This window comes from Labeo rohita, chromosome 25, assembly GCF_022985175.1.
Source record: "Labeo rohita strain BAU-BD-2019 chromosome 25, IGBB_LRoh.1.0, whole genome shotgun sequence".
NCBI classification, from domain to species: Eukaryota; Metazoa; Chordata; class Actinopteri; order Cypriniformes; family Cyprinidae; genus Labeo; species Labeo rohita.
The window spans coordinates 2,501,031-2,528,945 of NC_066893.1; the positions used below are offsets into that span (position 1 = coordinate 2,501,031).

General features: G+C 35.4%; 1 protein-coding gene across 4 annotated transcripts; it reads right to left on the minus strand.

Annotated features, from left to right (window-relative positions):
- Positions 1 to 932: 932 nt before the first annotated feature.
- On the minus strand, positions 933 to 27,329 carry si:dkey-234i14.2 (RNA-binding Raly-like protein). 4 transcript variants are annotated; one of them, XM_051099039.1, is made up of 7 exons: positions 27,163 to 27,329; positions 25,050 to 25,125; positions 9,195 to 9,358; positions 5,736 to 5,849; positions 5,359 to 5,498; positions 1,812 to 1,860; positions 933 to 1,711 (listed from the first exon to the last, which is right to left on the minus strand). In XM_051099039.1, exons 1-6 carry the CDS (start codon positions 27,197 to 27,199, stop codon positions 1,825 to 1,827), a joined length of 567 nt encoding a protein of 188 aa, XP_050954996.1. In that variant the 5' UTR covers positions 27,200 to 27,329; the 3' UTR covers positions 933 to 1,711; positions 1,812 to 1,824. The 4 variants fall into 4 exon arrangements, with proteins under 4 accessions (XP_050954996.1, XP_050954997.1, XP_050954995.1 ...); XM_051099040.1 differs by having other exon boundaries at positions 25,050 to 25,154; XM_051099038.1 differs by having other exon boundaries at positions 27,157 to 27,329.
- Positions 27,330 to 27,915: the final 586 nt, after the last annotated feature.

Here is a 27,915-nt window from a genome sequence, read left to right on the forward strand (position 1 = left end):
TTTAACAATCTTTTCTGTTGGTTCTGTTGGTGAATGCATTTATGCATTTATTTTAATACCACCATATGTAATTCAAGACCTAAATCTGTAATGGAAACACACATTATATTACATGCATATATTTAATATTTAATGTGTTTAATGTAAAAAGAAAATGTCGTTGCATCGAGATTTTTGGTGGTGAAATTCTGAAGCAATATTGTAATCAGTGTTCTATGAGCTTTTACATACTTATATCAGCATATTTTTATTTACCTTTATAAAGGCTAACTTTTTAAATGTATGCATCACCTTTCATGTCAAATTATTACAGTTTATCAACAAATTGTAATAATGTTACCAGTCAGATTGAATAAATTACAACTGCAATAATGCTATGAGATAAAGGAGAAGTCCACTTCCAGAACAACAATTCACAAATAATGTACTCACCCCCTTGTCATCCAAGATGTTCATGTCTTTCTGTCTTCAGTCTTGAAGAAATTATGATTTTTGAGGAAACATTTCAGGATTTTTCATTGGTGCCCCGATTTTGAACTTCCAAAATGTAGTTTAAATGCAGCTTCAAAGGGCTCTAAACGATCCCAGCCGAGGAAAAAGAATCTTAATTTTTTTCGGAAAATAAAAATTTGTATACTTTTTAAGCACAAAAGCTTGTGTAACACAGGCTCTGGGATGCGCGTTCATGACGCTACGTACTATTGAATCACGTTGAAAGGTCACACGGAACTACAGACCCAGTGTTTAAAACAAAGCGAACACGCAAAGACTAAAAGAGTGCAAGTAAGTCAAACGCGTGTACAAAAAGGTACAACGATGTCAGACGATTCTGAAGTGGCTTTTGAAACTCTTATTGAAATGATATTTGGACATAAACAAGTTGAGCCTCTAATATCAACATACTGTACATGAATGTATTTTTATTTCTGTTGGTGAATGCATTCATAACGCAATGCAACAAAGTGATAAACAAATGTAGCATTCCATAAAATTTTACATAATCACAGTAATATATTACAAAAAAGTCACAAACATGCAACACAAGTCCACTTTACTACTTTATATCTTATTTATTAAAAAAAAAAAAAAAAAAGGTTTGTAAGTGTACGGCCATATCCTGATCATACAGTAAATCTAGGCCTAAAACTAAATTGGCCAGAGAAAATGATGGGGAGATATTTACATACACTTGTACTGACCAAAAACCATGTCTAGTTAACAACAGAGGTAGATGGTAGTTGTTGTGTCAATTCCAAAATAATGAATTATGTAGCAATTATTAAACATTTAGTGAATTTTAATGACATTTGGGTTAAAATAAGTGTTCATGTACATCTCGGTTTTTAATCTCAGGATCTAGATATCATTATTAGAATCAGACATTTAATAACCCACTGTTTGACCACTGTTGTATAGTTAAATTTTCTCCTGATCTTGAGTCGTATCAGTATTTACTGTCTGAAATCATGGAAAAAACAGCTTGCGTGTTCATAAAATCATCTGCAGTGTTTGACGACACATATTTCAGTTTGTTTTGGTCTGTTTAGACAGCTGCTCCACAACTGGATTCAAACCGGATTCATGTTCCGCTTACATGATGACAATTTCAACAGGATATTTGGAAACAATCCAGATATCTTTCCTCTTATTTTCTGGTCCTTTTCTTAAGTCATCATTAGAGATCCTGTGACTTTTACCAAAAACTTGGAATCTGTGAGAAAGAGCAACAGAACATTTAGGGGAAAAACAGTTTTGGCAGTTTATTAAACAAAACAAAAGCAAAAACAAAAAAGTTGCAGGTTTCAACTTACCTAAAATCTGTCTTTACATGTAGAGCAAATCCGATTCATAGTAATTAACCTAGAAAACACATGCATGGGTAAATAAATGTTACACATATGACTGTTTTCACATTTTTATAGCTTTCTACCATTTTGTGTATATCCTGAAATATTGTTTTTCCCCTTTGATTTTAGGGATAAATGGACATGTTTTATAACCTTGACAGGTTTTGTATGACTCTACAACTACTGTAAAATAATGTGACCATAAATTAATACAAAATGTCCTTCAGTAATTGTAAGAATCTTAAACAATCTTCAGAATGTTTCATTTCCAACACAGGCTCATTGGAAATATGTGCATCTATGTACATTTATGCAAAACCGGAAAAAAGGACCTATTTGTACGAAACACTGCAGTTTCCAGTTGCAGGGTTTCTACAGATATGAACAAGTTAAATTTAAGACTTTTTAAGACCTTTTTAATACCACCTTATATGAAATTTAAGACCTAAACCTGTAATGGAAATACCCATTATATTACATACATATATGTAATATTCGATGAGTTTAATGTAAAAAGAAAAAAGAAATGTCATCACATAGATATTTTTGTTGGTGTAAACAATTATTCTGAAGCAATATTTTCATCACCTTCTATAATATTTTACATACTTAAATCTGCATATGTTTATTTACCTTTATAAAGACCGATTTTTTTAAACTTTTTAAATCTATGCATCACCTTTAATGTCTTTTTTTTTCAATTTAACAACAAATGTGACCAGTCAGATTAAATAATTTACACTGCAAAATTACAACTGCAATAATATTATGAGATTAATGTTTTAAATACATTTATAAATATACAAATAAGAAATGCATACTTTTTAACATACTAAACTACCAGTAGGTGGTGGTAAATCACTATACTGCTATACTGCTGTTATTCCTGTTTTTGGAACTATTTTCGTTGGTGAAATAGAACAAAACAATAAATATTCTGTCTAAAATGTAAGTAACTTTACTTGACTAACTATTGTTACATGTTTATTGAACTAAAATCAATGTAACATTTGCAATCGTGAAAATATTCAGCAAAAAAGCTCCCTTGGTATGATACTGAATTATATCATTTTATAAAAAACTACACATTTAGAATTTTTCTCCTGAGTTTCTTTATGTGAGCTGTTATGCTTATTTGTTTTGAAGTCTTTCACAAAGTGACAGGCAGCGCAACCTTGATGCCAGAAATACACTATCCATTATCAATCACTGTTTATGTTGAATGTATTAAAATCAGAAGAATCATTTTTTTGTTTGATGCTTCACTTATTTTTTTTTGTCACTTGAGTTTTAATGCGGATGTTTGTCTGGTCGGGCAAGTGAAAAAAAAAAAAAAAAACTAGCTAGAAGGTTGGTAGCTGTAGCTCGACCTATATTTATTATTGTTATAATTAGGAACATTATATACACAAAGAAGGTATTTCGACCTGTATTCTGCTAACGTTACTCCGATTCTGTCTGAGGGGAAGAAAAAAATCTTCGGTCTAGGTCCGTCAGACGGAAAATATTTAAGCGGCAGTGTGACCAAAAAATATTTAAGACCCATCGAATCTGAATTTAAGACATTTTAAGACTTTTTAAGGCCTTGTATTAGGACAGTGTTATTTAAGACATTTTAAGATAGTTTTAAGGACCCGTGGACACCCTGAGTTGAAATGAACACTAGAGGCAGTAAAACTCAGACAAATTTATTTCTTTTCACACAAAGTATGATTTACAGGTATAGAGTTTTGATTAATAAAGCCTGATTTTCACACAATTACTTGCAGAATATTATGTTATGACTTCAAAACAATTTTAACATCCTGTGCGATTTGAAAAATGATACTTTTGAATGTTGTCGTTACATGTACAGTTTTTCTGTGCATGAATTTTCGATACAGCGTTGCAAAGACAAAGACAAAGAACTCTTGTACGAACCCCGTGAAACTATGGTTCGACAAAACAGCTCAAATCGCATAAGGGAGTTAAAGGGGTCATCGGATGCTAAGTTCACTTTTACATGTTGTTTGAACATTAATGTGTGTTGGCAGTGTATGTACACTAGTGATGGGAAGTTCGGATCATTTTACCGACTCGGTCCTTTGAGTCTCGTTCAGCAAAATGAACGAATCTTTTTTCGAGTCATTTCGTTCATTTTAGCAAAATATAATTAAAATGTTACGTTTTACCTCCCTAACACATCTACTGCTTACACAAACGTTGATCACACTACAAACAAAACAAAACTATAATGCTATAAGAAACAGAAAAGATTAATTCATTGTTTACCTGGGTCTTTAATCTATGATTCGCTCACCTCGCCTCTTATCTGACAAGTTTTCGGGTTTGAGTCATTCGTTCATCACGTGACAGCCCAATTAGCTAACCAACGCAGTCTGAGCCGGAAAGAGAATTCGAGTCCTCGGGTTTGAGTCGTTCGTTCATCACGTGACAGCCCCATAAGGTGAACGAACGACTCTAAAACAGGTGAACTAATTCCAGTACAGAACCTAATAGGATGTTGCGCATGCGCGTCTGAACGAATCACTCCCCGAGGCGACTCGTTCGTCCCGAGTCACATTAAAGATTCGTTCAAAATGAACGAATCGTTCAAGAACGACCCATCACTAATTTACAAATCTACCCTATAATGATAAAAATCCATGCAGTGGTTTTTAATTAATCTGTAAAAATAATATCTTCTTTTTTAAATCGAGCCATTCTCGTATGAATCATTCGTGATCCAGCTTCACTTACAGCAGAAGTGAGTGTAAGGGTTTTTTTAATGAATCTTTGCGATCGCCTTTCCTAATAAAGTGCTAGTTAGCAAGTTTAGCGGCTAGACGCGGCTAAATGCGGCTAAAGTAAACAAGCTCGTCACTCCACAGAGAGAAGGGAGGGGCGGGGTGATCAGAGCTCATTAACATTCAAAGCAGCCTCGACCAGAATGAGCTGATTTTTGCAGAGCTGATTTTTGCAGGGTAAAAAGGGTGTTGTTTTACACAACCATTGAGAATTTTTAACCAAAGTATGTTACAGACTTTTCATTAAGACCTCAAAGAATCATATCAACTTGTGGAAAATAGGCATCCGATGACCCCTTTAAAATAGAATGGCTGCATCAATAAATGCGTTTTTTTAATATCACTTTTGCATTTGTTAACACTATCAAGTAGGTTTAGGGTTGGTTTGGTGTAGGGGTTATTTCCAACACGATAGAGCATTAACCTTTAGCGACACTATCTGGATATTTGAATTTTGAACAGCCAAAATATGTACGGTGTTGCATAAATGTATAAAGAGGCATGTATATTAGTCTGTGTTTTTCATTTCACTATGTTCGTCAGTAGCCACAAAATTTGTAATACTGAGAGTAGATCCGTAAAATGCAGACTTAATTTACGGGTCTAATTGATTTGATCTGGTCTCATGATTACGTTAATCACATTGTTCCTAAGTGTTTGAGTAAGAGTTGAGCATCAGTCATTCTGTGTGTGTGTGTGTGTGTGTGTGTGTGTGTGTGTTTTACATGCTGTCTGTCTTCATCACTGCTGTCTGCCGTCTGTGGGCTCTGTGTGTCTCTGTCTGTCCTCAGGGGAGGAGAGCTACCAGACGAATCGTCCGCACTGCTCACAGAGCCATGGAGCGGAGAGAACGCCACACCGTCTCCTGAGATTCACACACACACATGCTAAATGACATAAAACTGTAGATCAAGGACAGAAACACTGCCAAGTCCCTGAGGCACCAGCCCCTTTAGAGGCCCCACTTGCACAAATTGTGAGACATAATGTCCAAATGATGACAAATAACATCACAAATATGAGACAGTCTGAGACCCCACTGGCCTGGTTCATAATCCACCTTTGCAAGGTGCAACTGATGATGAAAGAACGAGCGTTTTACCAGACAGCTCTTGGCTTTGAGGGTCCATCCGCTCCAGACTGTCCAGCAGCTCGTCTATCTGTGATTTAATCACTGTCAGCTCTTTCTTAATGCACATCAGCTCCTCCATTCTCACTGCAGAGAGAGAAGGAGGTTAGCGAGCAATAACATTATGTTTAGCAACAAAACTAAATGCCATCGGTTGAGACAGTATTGCCAAACATTATTTTTCCATTTGCCGCCACAAGTGGAGTAGAAATTACAATAAAAAAGTCTTTTTAAATAAAGACTTAAGACATCTAAGATGTAGCATAGCAGTTAGCACACATGGTATTCCAAAAAAGTGGATTTTGTGATCAAGTGTGTAATTCCTGTACAAGTAGCAGCACTAAACGAACTACAAAAATAACTCACAAGTTTCCCAATTGTTTTTTCTGCCCCACCCCACATCTGTCATTGGCTGGACAAACATGTAGCCCCTCCCCAAACTCACATCCCTGGTTTAGCCACTATTTGAGTGCTTTCACCATTTTAAGCATAGTATCCCTACTGAAAAAAACAGCTAAAACCAGCCTAAGATGGTTGGCTGGTCTTAGCTGGTTTAAACTGGTCTCCCAGCCTGGCTAGGCTGGTCAAACTGGTTTTAGCTGGTTGTTCTAGTTGGTTTTCCAGCCTGACCAGCTAAAACCAGCTACGTAAGTGGCCAAAACCCCTCTAAAACCAGCCTGCTTACCAGATAAGACCAGGCTGGATGACCAGCTTAAGCTGGTTGGCTGGTTTTAGCTGGTTTTTTTTTTTAACAGGATAGCATAAAAATATACTTCAGCTTTAAAAACTAAGAAAGAACCAAAAAGTTAAAGGGCAAGACTTTCAAGAGACAAATGAGGATGCTCCGATACAAGCAACTCTTCTAATCTAATGTCTCTAATGATGGAAACTTAGATTGGTCCTCTTTTCCGCAGCGTGATAACACCACTCGAACACCCCTCCAATCCCAGCTGGATAAAAAAAAAAGCCCATTCCAGCTCAGCACCAGCCATTAAAAAGCGGTTTGACCTCCCAGCTACAAAGGCAAACTCATTCTACTGTGATCTGCTGGCAGTAAAAACTATTAGGGCTTGTAATAAAGCACTATAAACGCTTCTTATTGGTTATGCACTATTAATTTGCTATAATTGCTTTTGGTGATAGGCTAGGTTTGATTACTGAGGGAGTAGTTCTATAGCGGAGGGAGGATTTTAATGAAGAAACCATCTGGAGTTCGACAGCAGAGGTGCATGCACGCACGTAGACATAGACGCTCACAAAAAAAGGCAGTTATATGAGCAACATACACCAAGACACAATCCAAGGGGACACAATGCTGTAAAAGAGATGCTGATATTTATTATGAGAACGTTTGGCCAAAGCATTGCATCACTGTGCTTTTCTGCACAGCATGCTCACTGTGACAAACTCCAGTACTCAAGGGGGCGACAGAGTTACCTTAAAGATGCTCAGGCAGCTTGCTATAAACATAATAAGAGATTGATTGTAATTCCAGTTGGAATTCGTATAATTGTGATCTTCATGTGAAGAAGAAAATCCCTGTTGCACTCATTTTCAGGCTGACCAATAGAAAGATGTTTGGTTTGAAAGAATAAATTGCTGGACTGTTTACATTGGACAGTGGACCTATTGTGTACTGATGCCTTGTTCTATTTTACTGTTAATTACCGTTAACAAACTAATAGTCATTGTTTCCAAACAGGTTTCCAACTGGTCTTTGTGTCCTGCCTCCCATCTTTCATATGTTGGGCAAAAATGGGCTTGACCATTGTCGTGTTGGGTTTACGCAATGCTAAAACAGCTTGACGCTGTCTACATGTTAAAAAGTGTCATTTCTAAAACAAACTGTAACACAGACAAAAATACAATTGTTTTCGAACAGGTTTCCCAACTCGTCTATTCTGTCCTATTCTGTCCATCTGTCATGGGTTGGACAAACATGTTTTTACAAAGGGGCTTGACTATTGTCATGTATCATGTCATGTATCAGAGTCTGTCTTCATTTTATGTATAGTTTGTAAAGCAAACTGCAAAAAACAAAAAATGACATCCAACTGTGTCCAGACAGGTTTCCCAACTGGACTGGACAACATGTTCTACCAATGTGTTTGCTAACATTTCCTGTGAGTTATGAAAACTTTTTTTCTAGGGGTGTAACGATAAATTGATTCAGCAATTTTCCCAAATGCATTGCAATTCTCAGGCCCTGTTTACACCCGTTTTCGTTTTAAAAACAGTGTTTTCTACACTGGCGTTTTCACTGCATTTCAGAAACAATCTCCATCCATGCTACACAACCGAAAAATGCATGTCACATGACCATTCATGCAGATACAGCCATAGATATGTATAGGTAGATGCCCTATTATTTAGATAGCGGATGCATCTACGTGCTTGGAGAGGTCAAATGGGGCATCTGCCTATACATATCTATGGGTACAACAATGAGCATGATGTTATAAAAAGTCTCCGTTTTAGTCTGTTTACATTGAAATGAAACCCCAGAGTTTTTAAGGGGTTGTTGGGAAAGGTCTGCAAACCAGGACTCGAAGTCAGGACACCCGAAGCACAACGGCACTATATGTCGACATGCTACCGACAAAACTATTGGTGCCGAATGATGCTGTTCAATACAGCTATACTCTGCTTGCTTTCAGTTCTTTACACACACATATGACTTGAACTTAAAATAATCATTCATAAAGTTTGAAAAGGTTGAAACAAATTACAAGAGTGTTGACAGTGGGCTGTGTTTACATTAATCTCATGTCATAAAATTTAAAACTAAAAAAACACTTAAATTACACTGTTAAATGCACAGACACTCTTCTTTGTGAGCATTTGGGTGTGTACTTATACACTTATGACGTGTATGTTTTTAAAATAACATGTTTCTTACTACATATTTTATATTTTGTTTTTATGTAGTATATTTTTTATTTTAGGAAGAGACAGTTTATGCTGTAATGAGCCATACAAGTCTTAATACCCAGGGTTCCCTTTAAGAACATTACAGAGACCAGATAATGAACATTAAATGAACATTCTATGAATGTTACTGGAAGAATGTTTGTTCATTACGTGAGAGAACTTTGCCAGAACATTAGCCAAAGTTCTTAGAATGTTCCCTTTTTTAGTGATTATATTAGATTTTCATAGATTTGCAGCCAGTGTAGACACTGTGGATTTTGGAATGGGGCATAACCGTTATGCAGCCCAGCAAAACTATGATTTGCTATAAATAGTCAAATACAATATTTTGAGAGCAGTTTTTTGGACGAATATTTTGACATTCCCCTTGGACATTCCCATTCAGTCTCTTTTCTGTTGGAAAATTTATTTTAATGATTAAAATATACGCTAAAAGTAACAAAACTTCAACTTTGACTTCATGAGATCTTTTGGGCTTTGACAGATGTAAGTGCATCTTACGCTGGGTTCCTCTGCTCCTGGACTTGTGTCTGCTCTGAGGTTTCCCTCTGCTTTGCCGCAGGGCTGCGGGAGACGAAGACGGCGATGAACACGTCCGTCGAAAAGATGCGAAATCACACGGGATGCTCGTCACAGACGTCGGAACGTGTTGATAATCAAAAACCCTGAAAATGAAAGCCAGATAAGAGATAATAAGTACGCCAGGAAGATTTTCCTTTCATGATGCTTGTGATTCACAAGGCACGGTTATTATTGGCAGGCCGTGGCCTACTTCCTGTTCCGTGACTGAAGAACATCACAGCTAATTATGCATGCCAGCCGCAGCCTCTGCATGATACGTACATTAGCGGCATGGCGCTTTACTGATCACTCTACGTCTCCAACTTTATCCGCTCTGTCACATCCTCGGCGTGACGCGAACGTCTCCGGCAAAACTTGGCAACAAAGAGCTTTTTCAAAAATTGCTATGCTTTTATTTAAAGATTAGCAGGGTCTATGAAATAGGAGACTTTTTCCATTATGCCCTGAGGCCTAGCGGTTTGTGACCGGAGAGAGATATCAGGAGATGAGAGATTGGGAGAAATCTGCTGCTGGTGTCAAGAGCGTGATGGAGCATGCAATTAGGAAAACGGGCTAGGATAGAGCGAAAAAGACGGGACCAGACAGAAAAGCAGGCCCACACTGAATTTGTAGCTGAAGAAAGCACTGCAGATTTTAGCAGAAATAAAAGGTCCCTTGTCTGTCTGGTTATTAAATATTATGGGTTTTAAATTAAAAGATTTTAGCTAGTTTCTCTACTAGGAGTAAGAGTGTAATCCCATTACCATTACCATTTTAAATTTGGAATCATGAGGGCACAAAGTTAAAAATGTTTTTATTTGTTTTTATTTGTTTTTATTTATTTATTTATTTATTATTATTTTTTATTTCAGAGATATGTACTTCAATATGTACTAATGTATGTACTAACATAACTAAAACTAAAATAGATATATATAAAATATTTGTATAAAATGGAAAAAAAAACTAAAATTTAATGAAAACAAAATATAAAAAATATAAAATATTATTATTGTTGTTGTTGTTATTATTTAACAGAAATTAAAATTAGATGTAAAGTCCTAGATTACATGAAATAAAATGAATAAATAAATGTTAACTGGAATAGTATATTTTTTTTAATTTGCCGTATTTGCCAAAACTGTAAACTGTATGTACTGTGTATGTAATCTGAAACTCAAATAAACTATTTATGTGTATGTATAAAAAAAACCCTATAAAATTAAAAAACCCTGCAATTTAATGAAAACAGAAAAACTGTATGTACTAAATTTTAAATGTACTAGAAACTGAAACTAAAACTCAAATAAAAAATAGAGATACATTTAAACAATATATAAAAATTACAAAAACCTTAACTAAAATTTAATGAGAACAGAAAATATAAAAAATCAAATATTATTCAGATTTGTATTTGCCAAAACTGTTAAATGTATGTACTAAAATAATTCAAACTAAAACTCAAATAAAAACTATAATAAAAAGATATATATATATATATAAATATATATATATATATATATATATATATATATATATATGTAAATATATATATATATTATTATTATTTTTTTTTTTAATATATCTTTTTATTATAGTTTTTATTTTCATGTTTTAGTCATTTTGTTGTGTTGTTTGCCATTTTAAGTTTATATATATATATATATATATATATATTTGTTGTGTTGTTTATTATTTTAATTTCTATTTGAATATATGTTATTTTAATGTGTAATTTAAATTATATTATAGTGTATTTTATAATAATTTATACTGTAATTTATATTATATTATATTATATTATATTATATTATAGGAAATTAAATTATAGTAAATGTAATCTTTGTATTAAGTAAGGTAGCATCATGTGGTACAGTTTAATTTATTATATGATATTATATTAATTATATTATATTGCATAATATTATATTATATTAAATTATATTTATTATATTTTTAAAAGTCCTTAAACTGAAACTTTCTTCTGAAAAGATCAGGTTTTCGAAGCCCTATAAACCAATACAAATAAAAATAATAACATTTTAAAAATGTCATACATGTGTTTTAAAGAAAGAACTAGTACTTTGATGTCTGTTGAACCTATTTTGATCATTCTGGGAGACACAAAGTGGGCTGGAATCAAACATCAGTTCCCCACACGAGCATCACAGCTTGACACATCTCGAGCATGTGTGCTAACCGCTAGGCCACGGCTCCATAACTGCACACTGCTAAAATGCTAATACATTCTCCTGCTGTCTTTTCTCCCTCTCGCTCTCTGAGCGAAGGAAATGGGATCACACGCCACACGGAGAGGTCTCTTAAAACTAATGAGATTTTGTTCTAAAGTGACAGGCTGATCTCTCAGACAAGCTTCATTATCCAGAGTTCAGTCTCTGTCTGACGGCTCACAGAGAGCGAGACGAGCGGCAGAAGCATCCGAATCAAACGCTTCACTGTATGCGGTTCTATCAACGGTCATTCATGTACATCTGGACAGATATCAGCTTTCGTTTTATTACCAAGACTGATTTGCTGGCTGTTCAATAAATTGTGGAACAGCAGGGGCCATAAAGACATCATCCGGCAATAATATCTCTCTTTATGAGGTTTAGCTTTATAAAACAATATTGAATTGGCACAAGCGTTCTGATCTATCACTGTAGCTCACAGAAACTGTTTGCTGTATCATTAGCGCATCTGTTTGTTGTTAACTAAATTTGCAGTGTAAATCACTGCGGGACAGAATGTGTTAAACAGCGCGTTGGGACAAATTCATTGAACAGACAGTATTGAACAAACTGCTCACTTGTCCTTCGTGTGTTTGACATGATTGATTCTTTCCCCCAGATTGATTAATTCAGATCGAGTGTGCACACAGGGGGAAAGTGGTTTGGCTGAAATGAATCGGGATCACAGAAGCGGGATAGAGGTTAATGGAGTGGAAGGAAAGCTTTTGCTATTTCAGCACAGTTAAAAATCAAATACATGGGCATTTCAGATGAACAGGAAAATAGTGACAAGCCACCGAATTGAAATATACTGCTGCGTCCACAGAACTAAAATCTGTAAACGCAACTGGCTTTGGATCACGCATGAGCAAACATCACAATATGACCTGAGAGATCATAAATAATAATTTATATTTGTATGGCAAAACTACTGATGGAGAATCGAACAGCACAAATACCAGTGACTCAAACATTCCTGCTGAGCTATTCTAATGTGCTGACTGGATATGGATGAAAAACACATTTTGTTATGAATTAGATAAAGTACTAAATAAGTAAGCAATCTGATAACACTTCACAATAATGCTCTATATGTTAACATCAATTAATGCACTAACATGAATAACAATGAACTACTAAAGTACTTTTTTGGTTAATGTTCATTTCTATATACAAATTTAGCATTTTAAGCATAATTAATGAGCAAATATGAATTAACAATAAACTGTTCATAGTTAGTTCATGTCAGCTCAAGTCCAATAAATAATATTAAAAGTCACAACATTTGAATGACTGGTCAGTTGGTTAACTGGTTAATTGGTTGGTTGGCTGGCTGGCTGGTTGGTTCAATGACTGGTCAGTAGGTTAACTGGTTAGATGGTTGGCTGGCTGGCTGGTCGGTTGGTCGAATGACTGGTCAGTAGGTTAATTGGTTAAATGATTGCTTGTCTGGCTGGTTGGTTGGTTGAATGACTGGTCAGTAGGTTAATTGGTTAACTGGTTAGTTGGTTGGCTGGCTGGTTGGTCGAATGACTGGTCAGTAGGTTAATTGGTTAACTAATTGGTTGGTTGGTTGGCTGGTTGGTTGAATGACTGGTTAGTAGGTTAATTGGTTAACTGATTGGTTGTCTGGCTGGTTGGTTGGTTGAATGACTGGTCAGTAGGTTAATTGGTTAACTAGTTAGTTGGTTGGCTGGCTGGCTGGCTGGCTGGTTGGTCGAATGACTGGTCAGTAGGTTAACTGGTTAACTGATTGGTTGGTTGGTTGGTTAGATTGTTGGCTGGCTGGCTGGTTGGTTGGTCGAATGACTGGTCAGTAGGTTAATTGGTTAACTGATTGGTTGTCTGGCTGGCTGGTTGGTTTAATGACTGGTCAGTAGGTTAATTGGTTAACTGGTTAGTTGGCTGGCTGGTTTGTTGGTTGAATGACTGGTTAGTAGGTTAATCGGTTAACTGGTCGGTTGGTTGGTTGGTTGGTTGGTTGGCTGGCTGGTTGGTTGGTTCAATGACTGGTTAGTAGGTTAATCGGTTAACTGGTTGGTTGTTTGGTTGGTTGGCTGGTTGATAGAAAAGTGAGAAGGTTGATAGGTACTGACTAATCAATTGGTGGGTCTGTTGGTTGATTGGTAGACTGAGTGAGTGAGTGACTGATTGATTAAATGATTGGCTGAATGGTGAGTTGGTTGGCTAGTCTTTGCTGGTTTGTTGATAGAATTGTAGGTAAGTTGAATGGACTTACTGACTGATTGATTGATTGAGTGATTGATTGATTGGTGAGTTTGTTGGTTAATTGGTAGGTTGTAAATTGTTGCCAGCAATTCTACATGTCAACATTCATCTTTCCATTACAGTGGTGGCCAAAATTATTAGAACACTAGTATTTTCACCAGCTAAAATGGTTTAAAGTTAACTATTTCTATCTTTTGCTGTAATGTGTCAGTAAAAAATATCAGTTTACATTTCTGAACACTCATTTTGTATAATAATTGTAATAATCAAGTGAGATTTTCGTTTGCACAAGAAGTCTGACAACAGCTGGAGCTCCACACAGAGATCTGATCTCATCATCATCCAGTTTGTCTGGAATGACATGAAGAAACTGAACAAACTGAGACAGACTAAATCCAGAAGAACTGTGGCAACGTCTCCAAGACGCTTCAAGAAACCCTGCAAACATGCCTTTGCAGGGCTGATGCTGGCTTTTTGCGGGCGCAGTGGGCTAGGGCTAGCCCACACCAAACCTAAACAGACCCAGTGTGGGCTTGCCCAGGTGAGGTCCACAGCTTTGGGCTCTACATTTAGCACTAGCGGACTGTCCACATGCAGGTTTTGTGTAGGTTGCCCTGCGATGCAACTAGGAGAATACCCCTGTTGAAAAATCCAAAGCTGGTCTTTAGCTGGTCATGAGCTGGTTTAAAAGCTTAAAACCAGCACATGACCAGCTAAGAACCAGCTTAAACCAGCTAAGGACCAGGTTAAACCAGCTCAAACCAGCAGCCATGCAAAACATACCTAACCAGCATATGCTGGATTTTTCAACAGGGACAAACAACACTGACAGGTCATTCTTTAGCCACTCAACTGAACTGGAATGGCTCAAACCAAAAGAGACCTTTTCAGAACCTATTGTTTCAAATAGGCTAGGGATCCACAAATCTGGCTCATGAGATCCACTTTCCTGCAGAGTTTAGTTCTAACCTTAATCAAACACACCTGAGCATGTCTTCAGGATCATTAGTTAGATTCCACTAAATGCTCATTGTCACTGATGTAAATAGAACAGCTTTCTTCCTTAATCAGATGGCTTTGTGTTATATCCAGGTGGACCGTTAAAGAATGTGACATGTACAAAATCCTTTAGAATTCAACCAATCAGAGGACAGTTTTGGATCTGTCGAAATGTTTCCAGTTAAGTGTACTGCATACATCAGATGTTCAGCCAACGGTCCAAAGGGCATGACATCTGAGGCTAAGACTGGCTGATGGTTTGGTTGGTTGATTGACCGACTGACTAGTTGGTACTTTGATTCGATAGTTGGTTAGTCTGTGATTGTTTAATTGAATGATTGACTGATTTATAGGTTGCTGAGCTGACTGGCTGATGGATTGATGGATTGATTTATAGGTAGGTTGGTAGGTAGTTGGCTGGTTGGTTGGTTGGTTGATGTTCAGGCTGGTAAAGTAGTTTGGTTGTTGGATGGACTGCACCATTTTTTATTGCTACAATATGTAAATTCACATATGAACAATATACAGCATTCCTGTTCTGTTTCTCCAGTAGAAAATGCCAAAAATTGCTTATGAATTTCATTTGTCTCCATCAACTGAATTGGTCTCCATATACCATCAACTGAAAAATAAAGATGATATAATAGCTTAAACTATGTAAACAGAATGAAATATCACAAGTCCATGAATGAAAGGCAAACATTCATTGTGTTGTTGCGTGTGTGTTTTTACTTTGCTCTTTTCAAACCCTATATTGATCCTGTTCCACTGTTTCATGGGCCTTACGGTTTTCCCTGGATTCAACACAGTCCAGATAAATTCTCTGATCCACAGATAGGAGCTGTAAATTACTTTGCCTCAGAGGACTACGGTGATTGAGAGAGATATACATTAGACTGCAATGGGATCAGACTGGGTCAAATTGCCGCTCTAAGCTGCAGGATAAAAGAGTCTTACGACAGTGACATCCAGCTCTTAAAATAACCTGCTTTCAGCTGCAGATCTGAGCCTCAAACGCTTCTCAGTCCCAGTGTAACTGAACTTCTTTAATAGGGATATCACTTTTACTCTTGCTCATATTTAGGGTGAGCGTTTGAACCGAACCCTAAACCTAAGTATTAAACTTCAATGGCAACTTGCCCACAGCATTTGTACTACAGACAGAAATGCCTCAAATCATGTGGCTTGTTGAAGAGAGATGTGTTATTCCTTTTCGAAGCAATCAGATTTCTTTCCTGCCAGAAAAAAATACCATAAACCTGCATTGACTGAGGGACCCAAACACAAAGAGATGACCGTTTTTTGTGCCGCATGAACTGAGGCGCTACATCGATCTGTCACAACACATTAAAGAGCCACAAAAAGGTCTTTATTGTTTGAATTCTTAAGAAATTACAAAATTTGAAAGCTGAGACTTTGTTTCATACCTAAAGTAACCTGCTCTGTCTTGTCTTTCGGCACATTGCCAGTTTTCTCTTTGCTCCTCAATGCATTTTTCACTGCGTGAATCAATCAATTGCATAGCTACATGCCTAAAAATATTCAAAGCTTTTTTGCAACCACTTAGCATCAGCATGGCAACCACCCAAAAACTGCAGCAGCAGCTTTTGCACCAAACACATGGTAAGACACATATATATATGTTAAAAATCATAGATAATGTTAGAAAATGTTAAAAATAACATTACTGTTGGCACCCATAGCATTGGTTAGTGCGACGACATATAGCGCAACTGCACTCATGGCGACCCGAGTTCGAATCCCACCTCGATCATGCTCCCCTCTCTCCTCCCAGTATTTTCCTGTCAGCTCTCCACTGTCCTTTCACAATAAAGGTGTAAGAAGCCCATAAAAATAACTTTAAAACAAATAAATAACATTACTATATTATAAAATATTACATTATTTTAGCATAAATTATTATTAGTCATATTTCACACCAGAGCTGGGTAGTATGCAATCTGGATTACATAATCAGATTCCAAAAATTAATTACTTGAAATGAGATTAAATTACATTTTACTTTTTATGGATTACATGATTACAAATTATTTACATTAAAGCAATGAATTATTTATCATTTATTAATTCCTCTTTTTCATCAAATTTTAAATTCTAAAAAAAGTCTACCGCTTATATATACTGAGAAAGTCTTAAGGTTTTGTGGACATTTACACAAAGACCAGTCATTATTCAGGTGGCGACAGCATTTGAACACCGATTTACAAAAATCATTTCAGGTTTAAGAAGTGCTTGAATTATTACTCAGTAAGTTATTTAACCAAGTATATCTTAAAATGTACTAAAATGCACAAAACTTTTTTTGTCATCTGATCTTCTTTCACCCAATATATTTACTTGAAGTACCACTGAGATTTTAAAATACATATTTTAATAATTAAGTATCACATTTGCATGTTCACTGGTTCACTAACATTGGTTATGGTCACATGACACAAATAAAATATGTATTTCTTTTTTATTATTATTGATTTTAAAATGATTTTAAATGCAACATTTTTTATGATTTAATTAATTGTTAGTTTTTCATTAAACTCATGAACCCCCTGCAGATCCTTCACAAACACCAGTTTGGGAAACCTTGACGTAATGTGTTGTTAATAATTTTCTTACTCTGTATTTTTTTGTCAATATGGTACAATATTATCCTATTTAAATCATTGTGATAAACAAGTTAGGTCAAAAGTAATCTAAAAGTAATCCAAATGTAGTCTGATTATATTACCTAAAATGTGTAATGTAATGGATTATGTTACTAACTACAGTTTTTGTCATGTAATTTGGAATCACTAATGGATTAGAGCAGAAATGGTCATCCATGAAACGGTGCACATTTTAAAATGCTGAGAAAAAGCTTTCTATTGTTTAAAGGTAATCCCTCGTGAATCCTTTTATCACTCTCTTGTAACCTTCCAAAGTGAAGAAAAAAGGTTTGTTAGCCAGAGGCAACGTAGTGTACAGTAGAGGGTTAAATTTAGACTTTTCCTATGGCACACACACACCTCCAAACAAAAAAACGGCCACTGGAGAGACCCCTGTGTATGCACTAATGCATGCTGCCAAACGTATTTTCAAAGTTTTTTTCTCTACGACGGGAGGCTTGGCCCCTATGGGAGGGCGTTTAAAATGCAGATAGAATCCAGGGGTCGTGTTGAATCTCAGCACACACTAATGCAGTAACAACAGCCCTCCATCGAATCTGACCGCAGGCCAATAACCAATGAGACGTCAGATCTTCTGATGAGATTGAAATAGAGAACAAAGTTCCTGATGTGTGAAAACACTTAACAAGAGGCAAATAAGCAGCTGCGTGAGTCATACGGAGCCCAGAGCCAAGAGAGCAGATGCCAGTCAAAGCCGCGCTATAACATTATGCAAATAAGTGGAGTAAATTCCCGTCGTGTACGCGTGTGTGTGAGAGAGTGTGTGTGTTTAAGTGCTGGTAGGATGCTTAGGAAGGTAAATGAGATTAAATGGACTGTGAAACTGCATTATAGACCTTGTACTACTTAGAGTGCATTGTGGGTAGATAAAGGACGTTCAATTCGGTCTGTAATACAGTATATAAACAGTGTTTATCATAGATGTTTATATACGTGAATGGCCCTACAATCACCAGCATGTCGTGACTGGTTGCCAGGTTGTTGCAAATGTGTTCTGGCCCAAGTCTCTAGGCTGCATTTACATTACATAGTTCAAGTGACCCAATTCAGATTTTTTTAACATGTGGCACTGATCAGATGTGACCCATGAATGTGTAAGCAGATCAGATCTGTGCATTTGCATCTTATAAGCGCCCAAGTCGAATATTCCTGCAAATTCTTCAATCAGGGAGACGGTTTTCTGGGCTGTGTTGCCATGTCTGTGGTTTTTCCGCAGAATTGGGCTACTTTTACAAGTGTTTTTGTTTGCAGGTTAAGCACGAATGTGATTTTGATGCAGTTGAACCCATGACAGGGAGGAAACCCCCAGAAAAAAATGCATCAGGGCTAGTTTTGTAGTATGTGTACCTTGAAAAAAATTATGCATTAAGAGCCGGGAGGCGAAAACTTTTTGAATTTGAAGATCAGGGTAAATTTTACTTATTTTGTCTTCTGGGAAACATATCTTCTGTAGCTTCTAGGGAGGCAACAATACAGTTAGTCCACGGTTCAATACGTACCTCGGTTTTTAACCACGGTTTTCGGTTCAGTTATAATAGCTTGCCACATCAGTGTGTTTTTTTGCAACAAATTAACAACAAAATACTCCTGTAAACATCTGTACACTGAAAAAAGCGTGGATTATTATATGTCTTCTTAAAATTTCCTTTGAGAGAGGTATTATTTTTTCGATTTTTACACAAAAAAAGATGGGTTTCATTCATACTGAACGCCAGAGGGTGCCCTCGTGCAGAAAATCCACATATGCGTCAAAGAAGTATCACTGATGATGTTCCATTCCAGCCAGGAAATCTCTAATATGGAAGAAGGCATTGCTATCGCTGTAACTGAATAAAAACAAGATATCACGTTAAATGTTTTGAATGATGAAATGTAAGGACAATAAATACTCGTCTGCAATAATATACGGTTTATCTGTGTTTTTCACGCCATCTTGTGTATTTTCATAATGATTAAGTATATTTGTAAGCCATTGCTAATCGACATGCATAGAATATGAGTATAGAATTTATTGTCTGCTTCATTCTGTGATAAGAATCCACATCAGATCACATTAGGAAGTTATTTTAAACACTTGACTGATGTTGTGAATTAAAAACAAGTTATACTGTTTTTATAACTTTTGATTTTAACTCTTTTGTTGGACAACAGGTTTAGAAAGGCTTATCATTGCTTGTCATTAGAATGGAAGATGCTCTGCATTGTGTTGCTTTTTCAAATATAAGCGGGGAAGCGTTTCCTAATTTCAGCACGTGAAATCACGGGCACACACAGCAAATTCCGAGAGAAATAAAACAACAAAATTACTTAAATGCAAAACCGAAAAAAACGCAATTCACAAGCGCGTATTGAACCATGGATGTCGTATCGAACGGTTCGATATTATATTGAGAATTGTGACATCCCTAGTAGCTTCTGAAGGGCAGTACTAAATGGAAAGAAATATGATATTTAAGGCAAAATAAGATTAATGTAGGCCTACAGACCTTTATTCTGTGCAAAAGTTTTCACCCCCGGCTCTTAATGCATGTTTTTTCCTTCTGAAGCATCAGTGAGTGTTTGAACTTTCTGTAATAGTTGCATATGAGTCCCTCAGTTGTCCTCAGTGTGAAAAGATGGATCTCAAAATCATACAGTCATTGTTGGAAAGGGTTCAAATACACAAAAATGCTGAAAAAACTAAGAATTTGTGGGAGCTGAAGGATTTTTCTGAAGAACAGCAGCAGTTTAACTGTTCAGGACAAACAAGAGACTCATGAACAACTATCACTAAACAAAAACACAGCTGTGGATCATTCAGGAAACAGTATTAAGAATCAAGTGTATGTAAACTTTTGAACGGGGTCATTTTTATAAATTCAGCTATTATTTTCTCTTGTGGACTATCTGTAAATGTCTTTTAAGTGAAATAACTTATTCAGGTCAGTACTAAATAACAAAAGTAACATGCATTTTGTATGATCCCTCTTACTTTGGTAAAATAACGAACATTTTGCAGATTCTGCAAGGTGTATATAAACTTCTGACCTCAACTGTATTTTTAATATTGTTTAATATTATTACAATTTAAAAGAACTGTTTTCCATTTCAGTATATTGTAAAATGTAATTTATTCTTGTGATGCAAAGCTGAATTTTCAACATCATTACTCCAGTCTTTAGTGTCACATGATCCTTCAGAAATCATTCTAATATGCTGATTTGCTGCTCAACAAACATTTCTGATTATTATCAGTGCTGAATACAGTTATGATCAGGTTTCAGAATGAATAGAAAGTTCAAAAGAAAATTTATGTAAAACAGAATATGTTGTAACATTACAAACCCTTAGTCTTATAACGTTATGCAAATAATCATAATAAAATTGACATCTGAAACTGAAGCCTCAGTCTTTGAAATCCTGAATTGTTCCCAGGCTAGTTGGTCTGACCTGAGCCAGTCAGAGATCATTAACAGCTTGTTCCCACAATGTCTCAGTCTGCCAAACTACAGCCACTCACTGTACAGTATTAGCAGCCATTAAACAAACATTTAAACAGCCATATTACAAAAAGAAGTCTGTCAAGATGTGTTTCACTGTTTGGATTACACAAGTTTGTGTAGTTGTTCTATATGCTAATGCAAAAGAAATACGTGTATAAAATGAAACAAGATGACAATGAATTGCATTCAGTGTAATTTGTTTCCTTTGGAAAGTGTGCTGCTCAGCATTCCAGGTAAAACACACTCACAAAGAGACCTCTGAGTCTCAGCCTCTCAGTTGAGAAAGGCTGGCAAATATTCGTAGTTCTGATTGGCTTTTTTATGCAATTTACTTAACACAAAATGCAAAAACAAACAAAAATGAGACTTACAACTTACAGTGGAAGTCAGTGGGGATTCCAGAGGATTTAAAAGCAGAAAAGTGAAGCTCATATTTGCATATAAATGTGCATTATTTGAGCTGTAAGTGGTCAAAATCATCCTTTTAAAGGAGGAAAAAAAAGTTCGCTTCCAGAATGAAAATGAACCACCTTCTTGATCATGGTGTCTCCCCTGCCAGGTAAGTATAGTAGAAAAACCATGTGGACTTCAATAGTGGCCAACAGGTTGAAGGTCCAAATTGCAGTTTCACTGCAGCTTCAAAGGGCTCTACACGATCTGAGGAATAAGTGTCTTATCTAGTGGAATGATAAGTCATTTTCTAAAAAAATACAAATTTATATACTTTATAACCACAAATTCTCACCTTGCACCAGCTCTGCGATGCACGTCTTCACGCATTACGTGATCACGCATGAGTTTTTTGCCCTACCTTACCAAAGAAATAACAGCTTGCGACCTTTCCAACGTGGAAATACACACGTGCACAGCTAGTGCAAGAAGAGCATTTGTGGTTAAAAAGTATATATATATATATATATATATATATTTTTTTTTTTTTAATTAAAGATCATTTCGCTAGATAAGACCGTTATACCTTGGCTGGGATCATGTAGAGACATTTAAAGCTGCATTGAAACTGCAGTTTGGACCTTCAACCCACTGACCACCACTGAAGTCCACTATATGGTGAAAAATCCTGGAATGTTTTCCTCAAAAACCTTAATTTCTCTTTGACTGTAGAAAGAAAGACATGTACTAATTAGTCTAGGACATGCCCAACTAATCCTTTAACATTGTTAAAACTTTTCTAGACAGATTCAATTTCATTTATAAGTTACTGATATAATTGTGAATATTTAAATAGTATTTTAGATTAAATAAATGTGTCTTCTTCTTCTTCTCTTCTTTCAATAACATCATACTCAATAAAATCATACTTACCGCAAAGGTAGTGTACATGCTGCATAGTGTGTATTTTTTAAAGGGCACCTATTATGCAAAATCCACTTTTAGAAGGTTTTTGGACAGAAGTGTGTTGGAACTGTGTGTACACAGCCATCTTATAATGATAAAAATGCATCCAGTATTTTTTTTTATTTCATAAAATCAAACCAGGCTCAAAAAACAAGCACTTTGGAGCCTGTCCACAAAATTACATCATATTTTGGTAGCCCCGGCCACCGCTATTGACTGACAGGTGCGTATTACCATATCAGACATTTTGTCTGCGTGCGATTGGCTGTGTCGAGAGCAGTGTCCGTCAGAAACACCCTTGCTCTGTTTTGTGATCATAAAATATTCAAGGATGTTAGTGTTTCTGCTGTAAATGTCTACTGAGGCTTTACTACATTCTCTACAACAATTACAATTTGGTTTTACGAATGTTTGTTTTTGGTTTTACAAAGAGTTTATTTATTAGGATCTTTTTGTAAAGTTCACTGATATTTTTCTATACCTGTAAATAAAGGAAAGTAATTACATTATGCAAGTTTTCATAGATTACTTGACGAATATAACAAACAAAAACAAAAAAGTAAGATACAGTAAGATAACAAAAAGTAAGGTACAGAGTTTATCTTGTTCACTGACTATTTACTGGATTTAACTAGGAGAACATGAAGCTAAAAGCTTTGTAAGACCATCTAACAGGCTGCTGCAGTTTAAAAGTCCAATTCAAATGAAAATGCTCCACATAAACACCTTAATCAGAATAAAAAAAGAGGGGTGGGTTAAACCTTCCTATAAACAGAACAAAATTAAAATTCGGCCATGTAAACGCGTTAAACAGATTATATTGCATCTACGTCAAGCAGAAGAGGTGTCGAACCAAAGTGGGGGGCATTCGCTGGCCATCCTCTCCCCTCCTTGCTAAACATGCTAGATTTCAAAAGTGAAAGTGAAACCGGTAAAACGGCGCACGTAAGAAAGCGACTGCACGCTGTCGCGATCGTCCGCAACTGCAAACTTAAAACAGCACTTTTTTGACTCGCCCCCAAAATGACACTTATTTACAAATTATAATAAACAATCTGTATTATATTTGGATTTGAAACTTCACAGACACATTCAGAAGAGCAATAAGATTAATATTACATCTTGTAAAAAGGGACATAATAGGTGCCCTTTAAACATTTATTCCATAGTTTGCATTACTGACTTCCATTGACTTATTGCCTTGTCTCACTGAGTTACTAAGTGCATAACTGGAATTTTTTGTTTCTACACATTAAGTGATAAATCAAAATAATTTCCTGTAGTAATCAGCAGCATGCCAGGGAGGCACTATATTTAATTTTTGACAGAAATGAAAACGAGGCTGTGAGGGATAGAAATACAGTGCATTCAATGGATTAAACTGCTGTTTAACCAAATACTCACAGATCAGAATTTCTGGGAAAAAAATAAAAACAAAACATTCAGTAGATTAAAGTTTTTTAAAGTTGTGAGATGTGAAAATTACATGGTAATAAAAATAGGTCTGTCCCTCACAGCCTTATCATTGATGCTAAATTCAATAAGTTGTCTAACATTTTCTATAATTTAAAAACCATTAAAGACAGACCTACTGTGAGCTACCAGGTTGTTAACTGAAAGTATATGCCCATCAAAACCACATTATTTCAGCTTATTTTTTAAATAATCACAGTTAAATAATCATGTAACTCCTGGTGAAAAACTACATTACCCACAATTCTGTAAAGAAACCTCCACCAATCAGAGAACTGACCCTACACCAGGAGTTTGACTGACAGGCGATCTGATCAATCATAAAAGCAGAAAGTACCATTTTGTCCGACAAACAAACCAGACAGGAGAGCAGATTAACGTCGGTAGACTTGAACTTGAAAAATGGTGTGTACTGACTTCTTTTTGGCAGTTGAAGCAAAATACCTTCTGATGTTCATTCATGTTTATTTTGTGCTATAACTAGTAAAGAGGAAGAGATGATCGGTTCATGGTTCACGCTACATCGATCTGTCACAAGACATTAAAGAGCCACAAAACGGTATTTATTGCATTAATTTCTTTTTCAAATTTTGTCATTATTAAAGTAACTCAAATGTTGACTTTGTTACATACCAAAAACCTGCTCTTGTGGCTTCGGACATTACAGAGTTTTTAAATACTTCAGTATTTGTATATATGTGCATATTTTGCAATAAATGCAAAATATATTGTTTCTCTATATAATTCAAAAACATCATTCGCAATGATTAATGGGATTGTATTTCTTTCCCTCATTAAATCTGTTAATTATACAGTACCTTTGTATTTTGTCTGATTTTCAATTTTCAGTATTTGTTTTGTTCTAAAGCAAAAATTTAAATGTTGTGATCAAAACTGTTTAGCGAACACTTTTGAATGGTAAAAACACTTCTATAACCAAGGGTGCTAAAAAAAGTGTGTGGCACAGTTTCACACTATAAGCTGCAAAGTGGACCAGACTTTACGCCCATGGTCAAAAGTTTGGCAGTGTGACACTTGGATTTAAAAATACCTCACACAAATCTAATTGCGCTGGAAATGTCCTCTAGCTCATAACTCAGAACAGAGCAAAACCTAATATTCAAAACACCCGAAAATTGATGCTGGCAGAGGCTGAAAGGAGATGGATAGACTAGACAAAGACAGAGATGAGAAAATCAGAGTGAGAAAAGCACAGTGACACAATGTCAAAAATATGAGTGGAACAGCGCTGGAGACACCCTCAGGAAGCAGATGTTTCATATTTCTTCATGACATGAGCTGTGAAATATGCCTGTGAGAAATAAGTGTGTGTGGACGTACCTGTAAGGCTCATTTCGAGGTCGCTTCATACCGGCTCTCTGTTTGGAGGGACGCAAAACTCCCGTCATGCTTTCGTCTAAATGAGAAAGACAGCACAAGTGCGCACTGAAAGAAAAACAACAGCGACCTGAATAATACAACAACACTCCTGCTGTCACACCGACACACGCTGCCTCGCTCTTTATGTTGATGGGGTAATAAAAAATTACTGAATCTTGAATATGAAGAAACAGAATAAATGAAAACGTTAGAAAGTAAAACTAAAAACAACTTTTTAGCTACAATGAGAATTGTCAAAATTTATTAAAAGAAAGGCAGGTTCATTATTTCATCGTCAGGATGTACAGAAATGCTGTTATTAGCCAACATATGTTGCTTGGTTAGGGTTAATCATCTGTGTTTCGAGATTAATATCTCTGTCACATGGTGAACACTATTCAGTGCACTTTCTCCACGAATGCATCATTGTTCTAGTGATATAGGCCATTTAGCAAGTAATGACTACAATAAAACACCTGGAGCGCATGTGTGTGAGTGTCAATGAAGCCTAAACACTTTTGAGTTTGTAAAGTTTAGGTTTTAAAACTATTATTTGACTTGACATACTAAATGATACACATTAGTTGAATAAGAGTGGCTAAATGACCAGATTACTGCAGAATGTCACTGTTTAATAGCCTAATAATATTATTCTCTTTACATGTTATTACAGTGTAAAATGTGAACATTTGCAGTTTACATAATGGAAGGTGCTATTTCTAGTTGACCTAATTACTTAAAGAAAAAAATGTTTTTTTTGGTGTATTAGGACTTAAATAGGTCTGGTTGATTTAGCATTGTTGTCATAAAAAATAAGTAAATAAATAAAAAATGTTTTTTGTTAACTGAAATAAAGCTGGATTTAAAAATAAAATATATTACATGACAAATTTAAACTTAAAAAATTCAATAAAATAACAGAAATTTAAAATAAAATTGTACTGGTATTTTTTTTTTTTTTTTTTTTTTTGTTAAGATAATTTTCCTTTAACCCTAAAACACAACAAAATGCAATGTGTTATACAGGTATTACACCTGTGAAAAATCAATACAGAAAATTCCTTCTATTAAAATTGGGCCATATTTTCACAGACCAAAAATTAAAATTAAAATTAAAATAATAAATAAATAAATAAAATACAATGACAGAAGCACATAACAAAATGGCAAAATCTTAAAAATTGACAAATTGTATTTAAATAATACAAAAATAACACTGATCTCTGATCTCTTGAATAAACATTCAGATCTTATTTCAACCTAAAACCAATAAAAAGATTAAATGATAACAACAACAATAATAATAAAAAATAAAACAGTATACAATAATTACAAATGAGTACAAATAATATTAATAAATTGTATTTAAATAATATAATAATAATAATAATAATACAAAAACAAAAATAAATTAAACAGTATACAATAATTACAAATTAATGCAAATAAAAATAATAAACTGTATTTAAATAATACAAAAATAACACTGTGATGATGTTATGTTATCTTATTTCATCCCTAAATAAATAAATAAAATAAAATAAAATAAAATAAAAAAGTATACAGTAATTACAAATAAATACAAATAACAATTAATAGATTGTATTTACATAATACAAAATAGATAATAATAATAATAATAATAATAATAATAATAATAGTAGTAATAATATATAAAATAAATAAATAAATACAACAGTATAAAGTAATTACAAATACAATGAATACAGTAAAGAGTAATTAAAATAATCCTATTTGGCCCCAGCTGTTTTTGTTTAATCAGTAAAAAAAAAAAAAAAAAAAAAACTCAACTGAAATGAGTTCAATTCTAATGATAATTTCTCAATGCACAGAAGACTTTATACTCTTTAGGCAAAACATACTTTCTTGTTATTTGTTTCATTTATTAGTTAAATACGACCTTCATATTTTTGAATCCAGTAATCAAATATGTAAACCATGACGACAGCAATTCAAAATACCAACTCCATTCTGACAATATCATTTCAACTTCCTGTAAAACGCTTATGAGAACAGAGTGAGATACTGACGATGAGAAAAAACTCACACTTACACTGAAGGCTGCGATGTTGACTTCTCAACAGGGTCATTACAGTCTTATATTCTGCACATCCTGCTCATCTGCTCTGTAGATTCCCTCGAAATGCACTCTTTATCTAACCTCAGAGAGAGAGAGAGAGAGAGAGAGAGAGAGAGAGACAGAGAGAGAGCGCTCTTACTATGGAGTTAATGGCTTGTCTACACTGGAGGTCGTACCATTTGCGAGCACACCAAATTCAAAGGGGGTTTAAATGTGCTTCCGGACTGATCCATTTCCCGTACAAGAGAACGGGAGAAATGCATGCGAGAAAAATGAAAGTTGTAAAGCAAAATTCAGCTGAGACCTCATACATCACTGTCTGCTCAGACACACACATTTACGCACACGTGCGCGCGCACCGCTTTACCATTCAGCCTCAGTTCTTTCATTAGCGTTTGCCACAGTTCCTCCAGGCGCCCTTATTAAGAAAATCAATGAAACGATAACTTAATATAAAACTGTCCAGTTCCGTTTTAACATGATACAGCTGACTGGTTCTTTTCTTGTTATTCAGGGAGCTTTAAATTCATTCCCCTGAGTTTCCCCTCCCAACTATACGCTAATGTGAGAGGATGACAGATGAAAAACTAACTTTAGCTTTGCGCTCCAGCCATTCGAGACACCGTCAGAACGACTAACACCGGGTGAAATCACGCTTGTAAAATGCTGATGATGTAAAACTATCGCGGGTTTGGGGATTTAAAAAGCCGTCGTCTGTGACAGCTC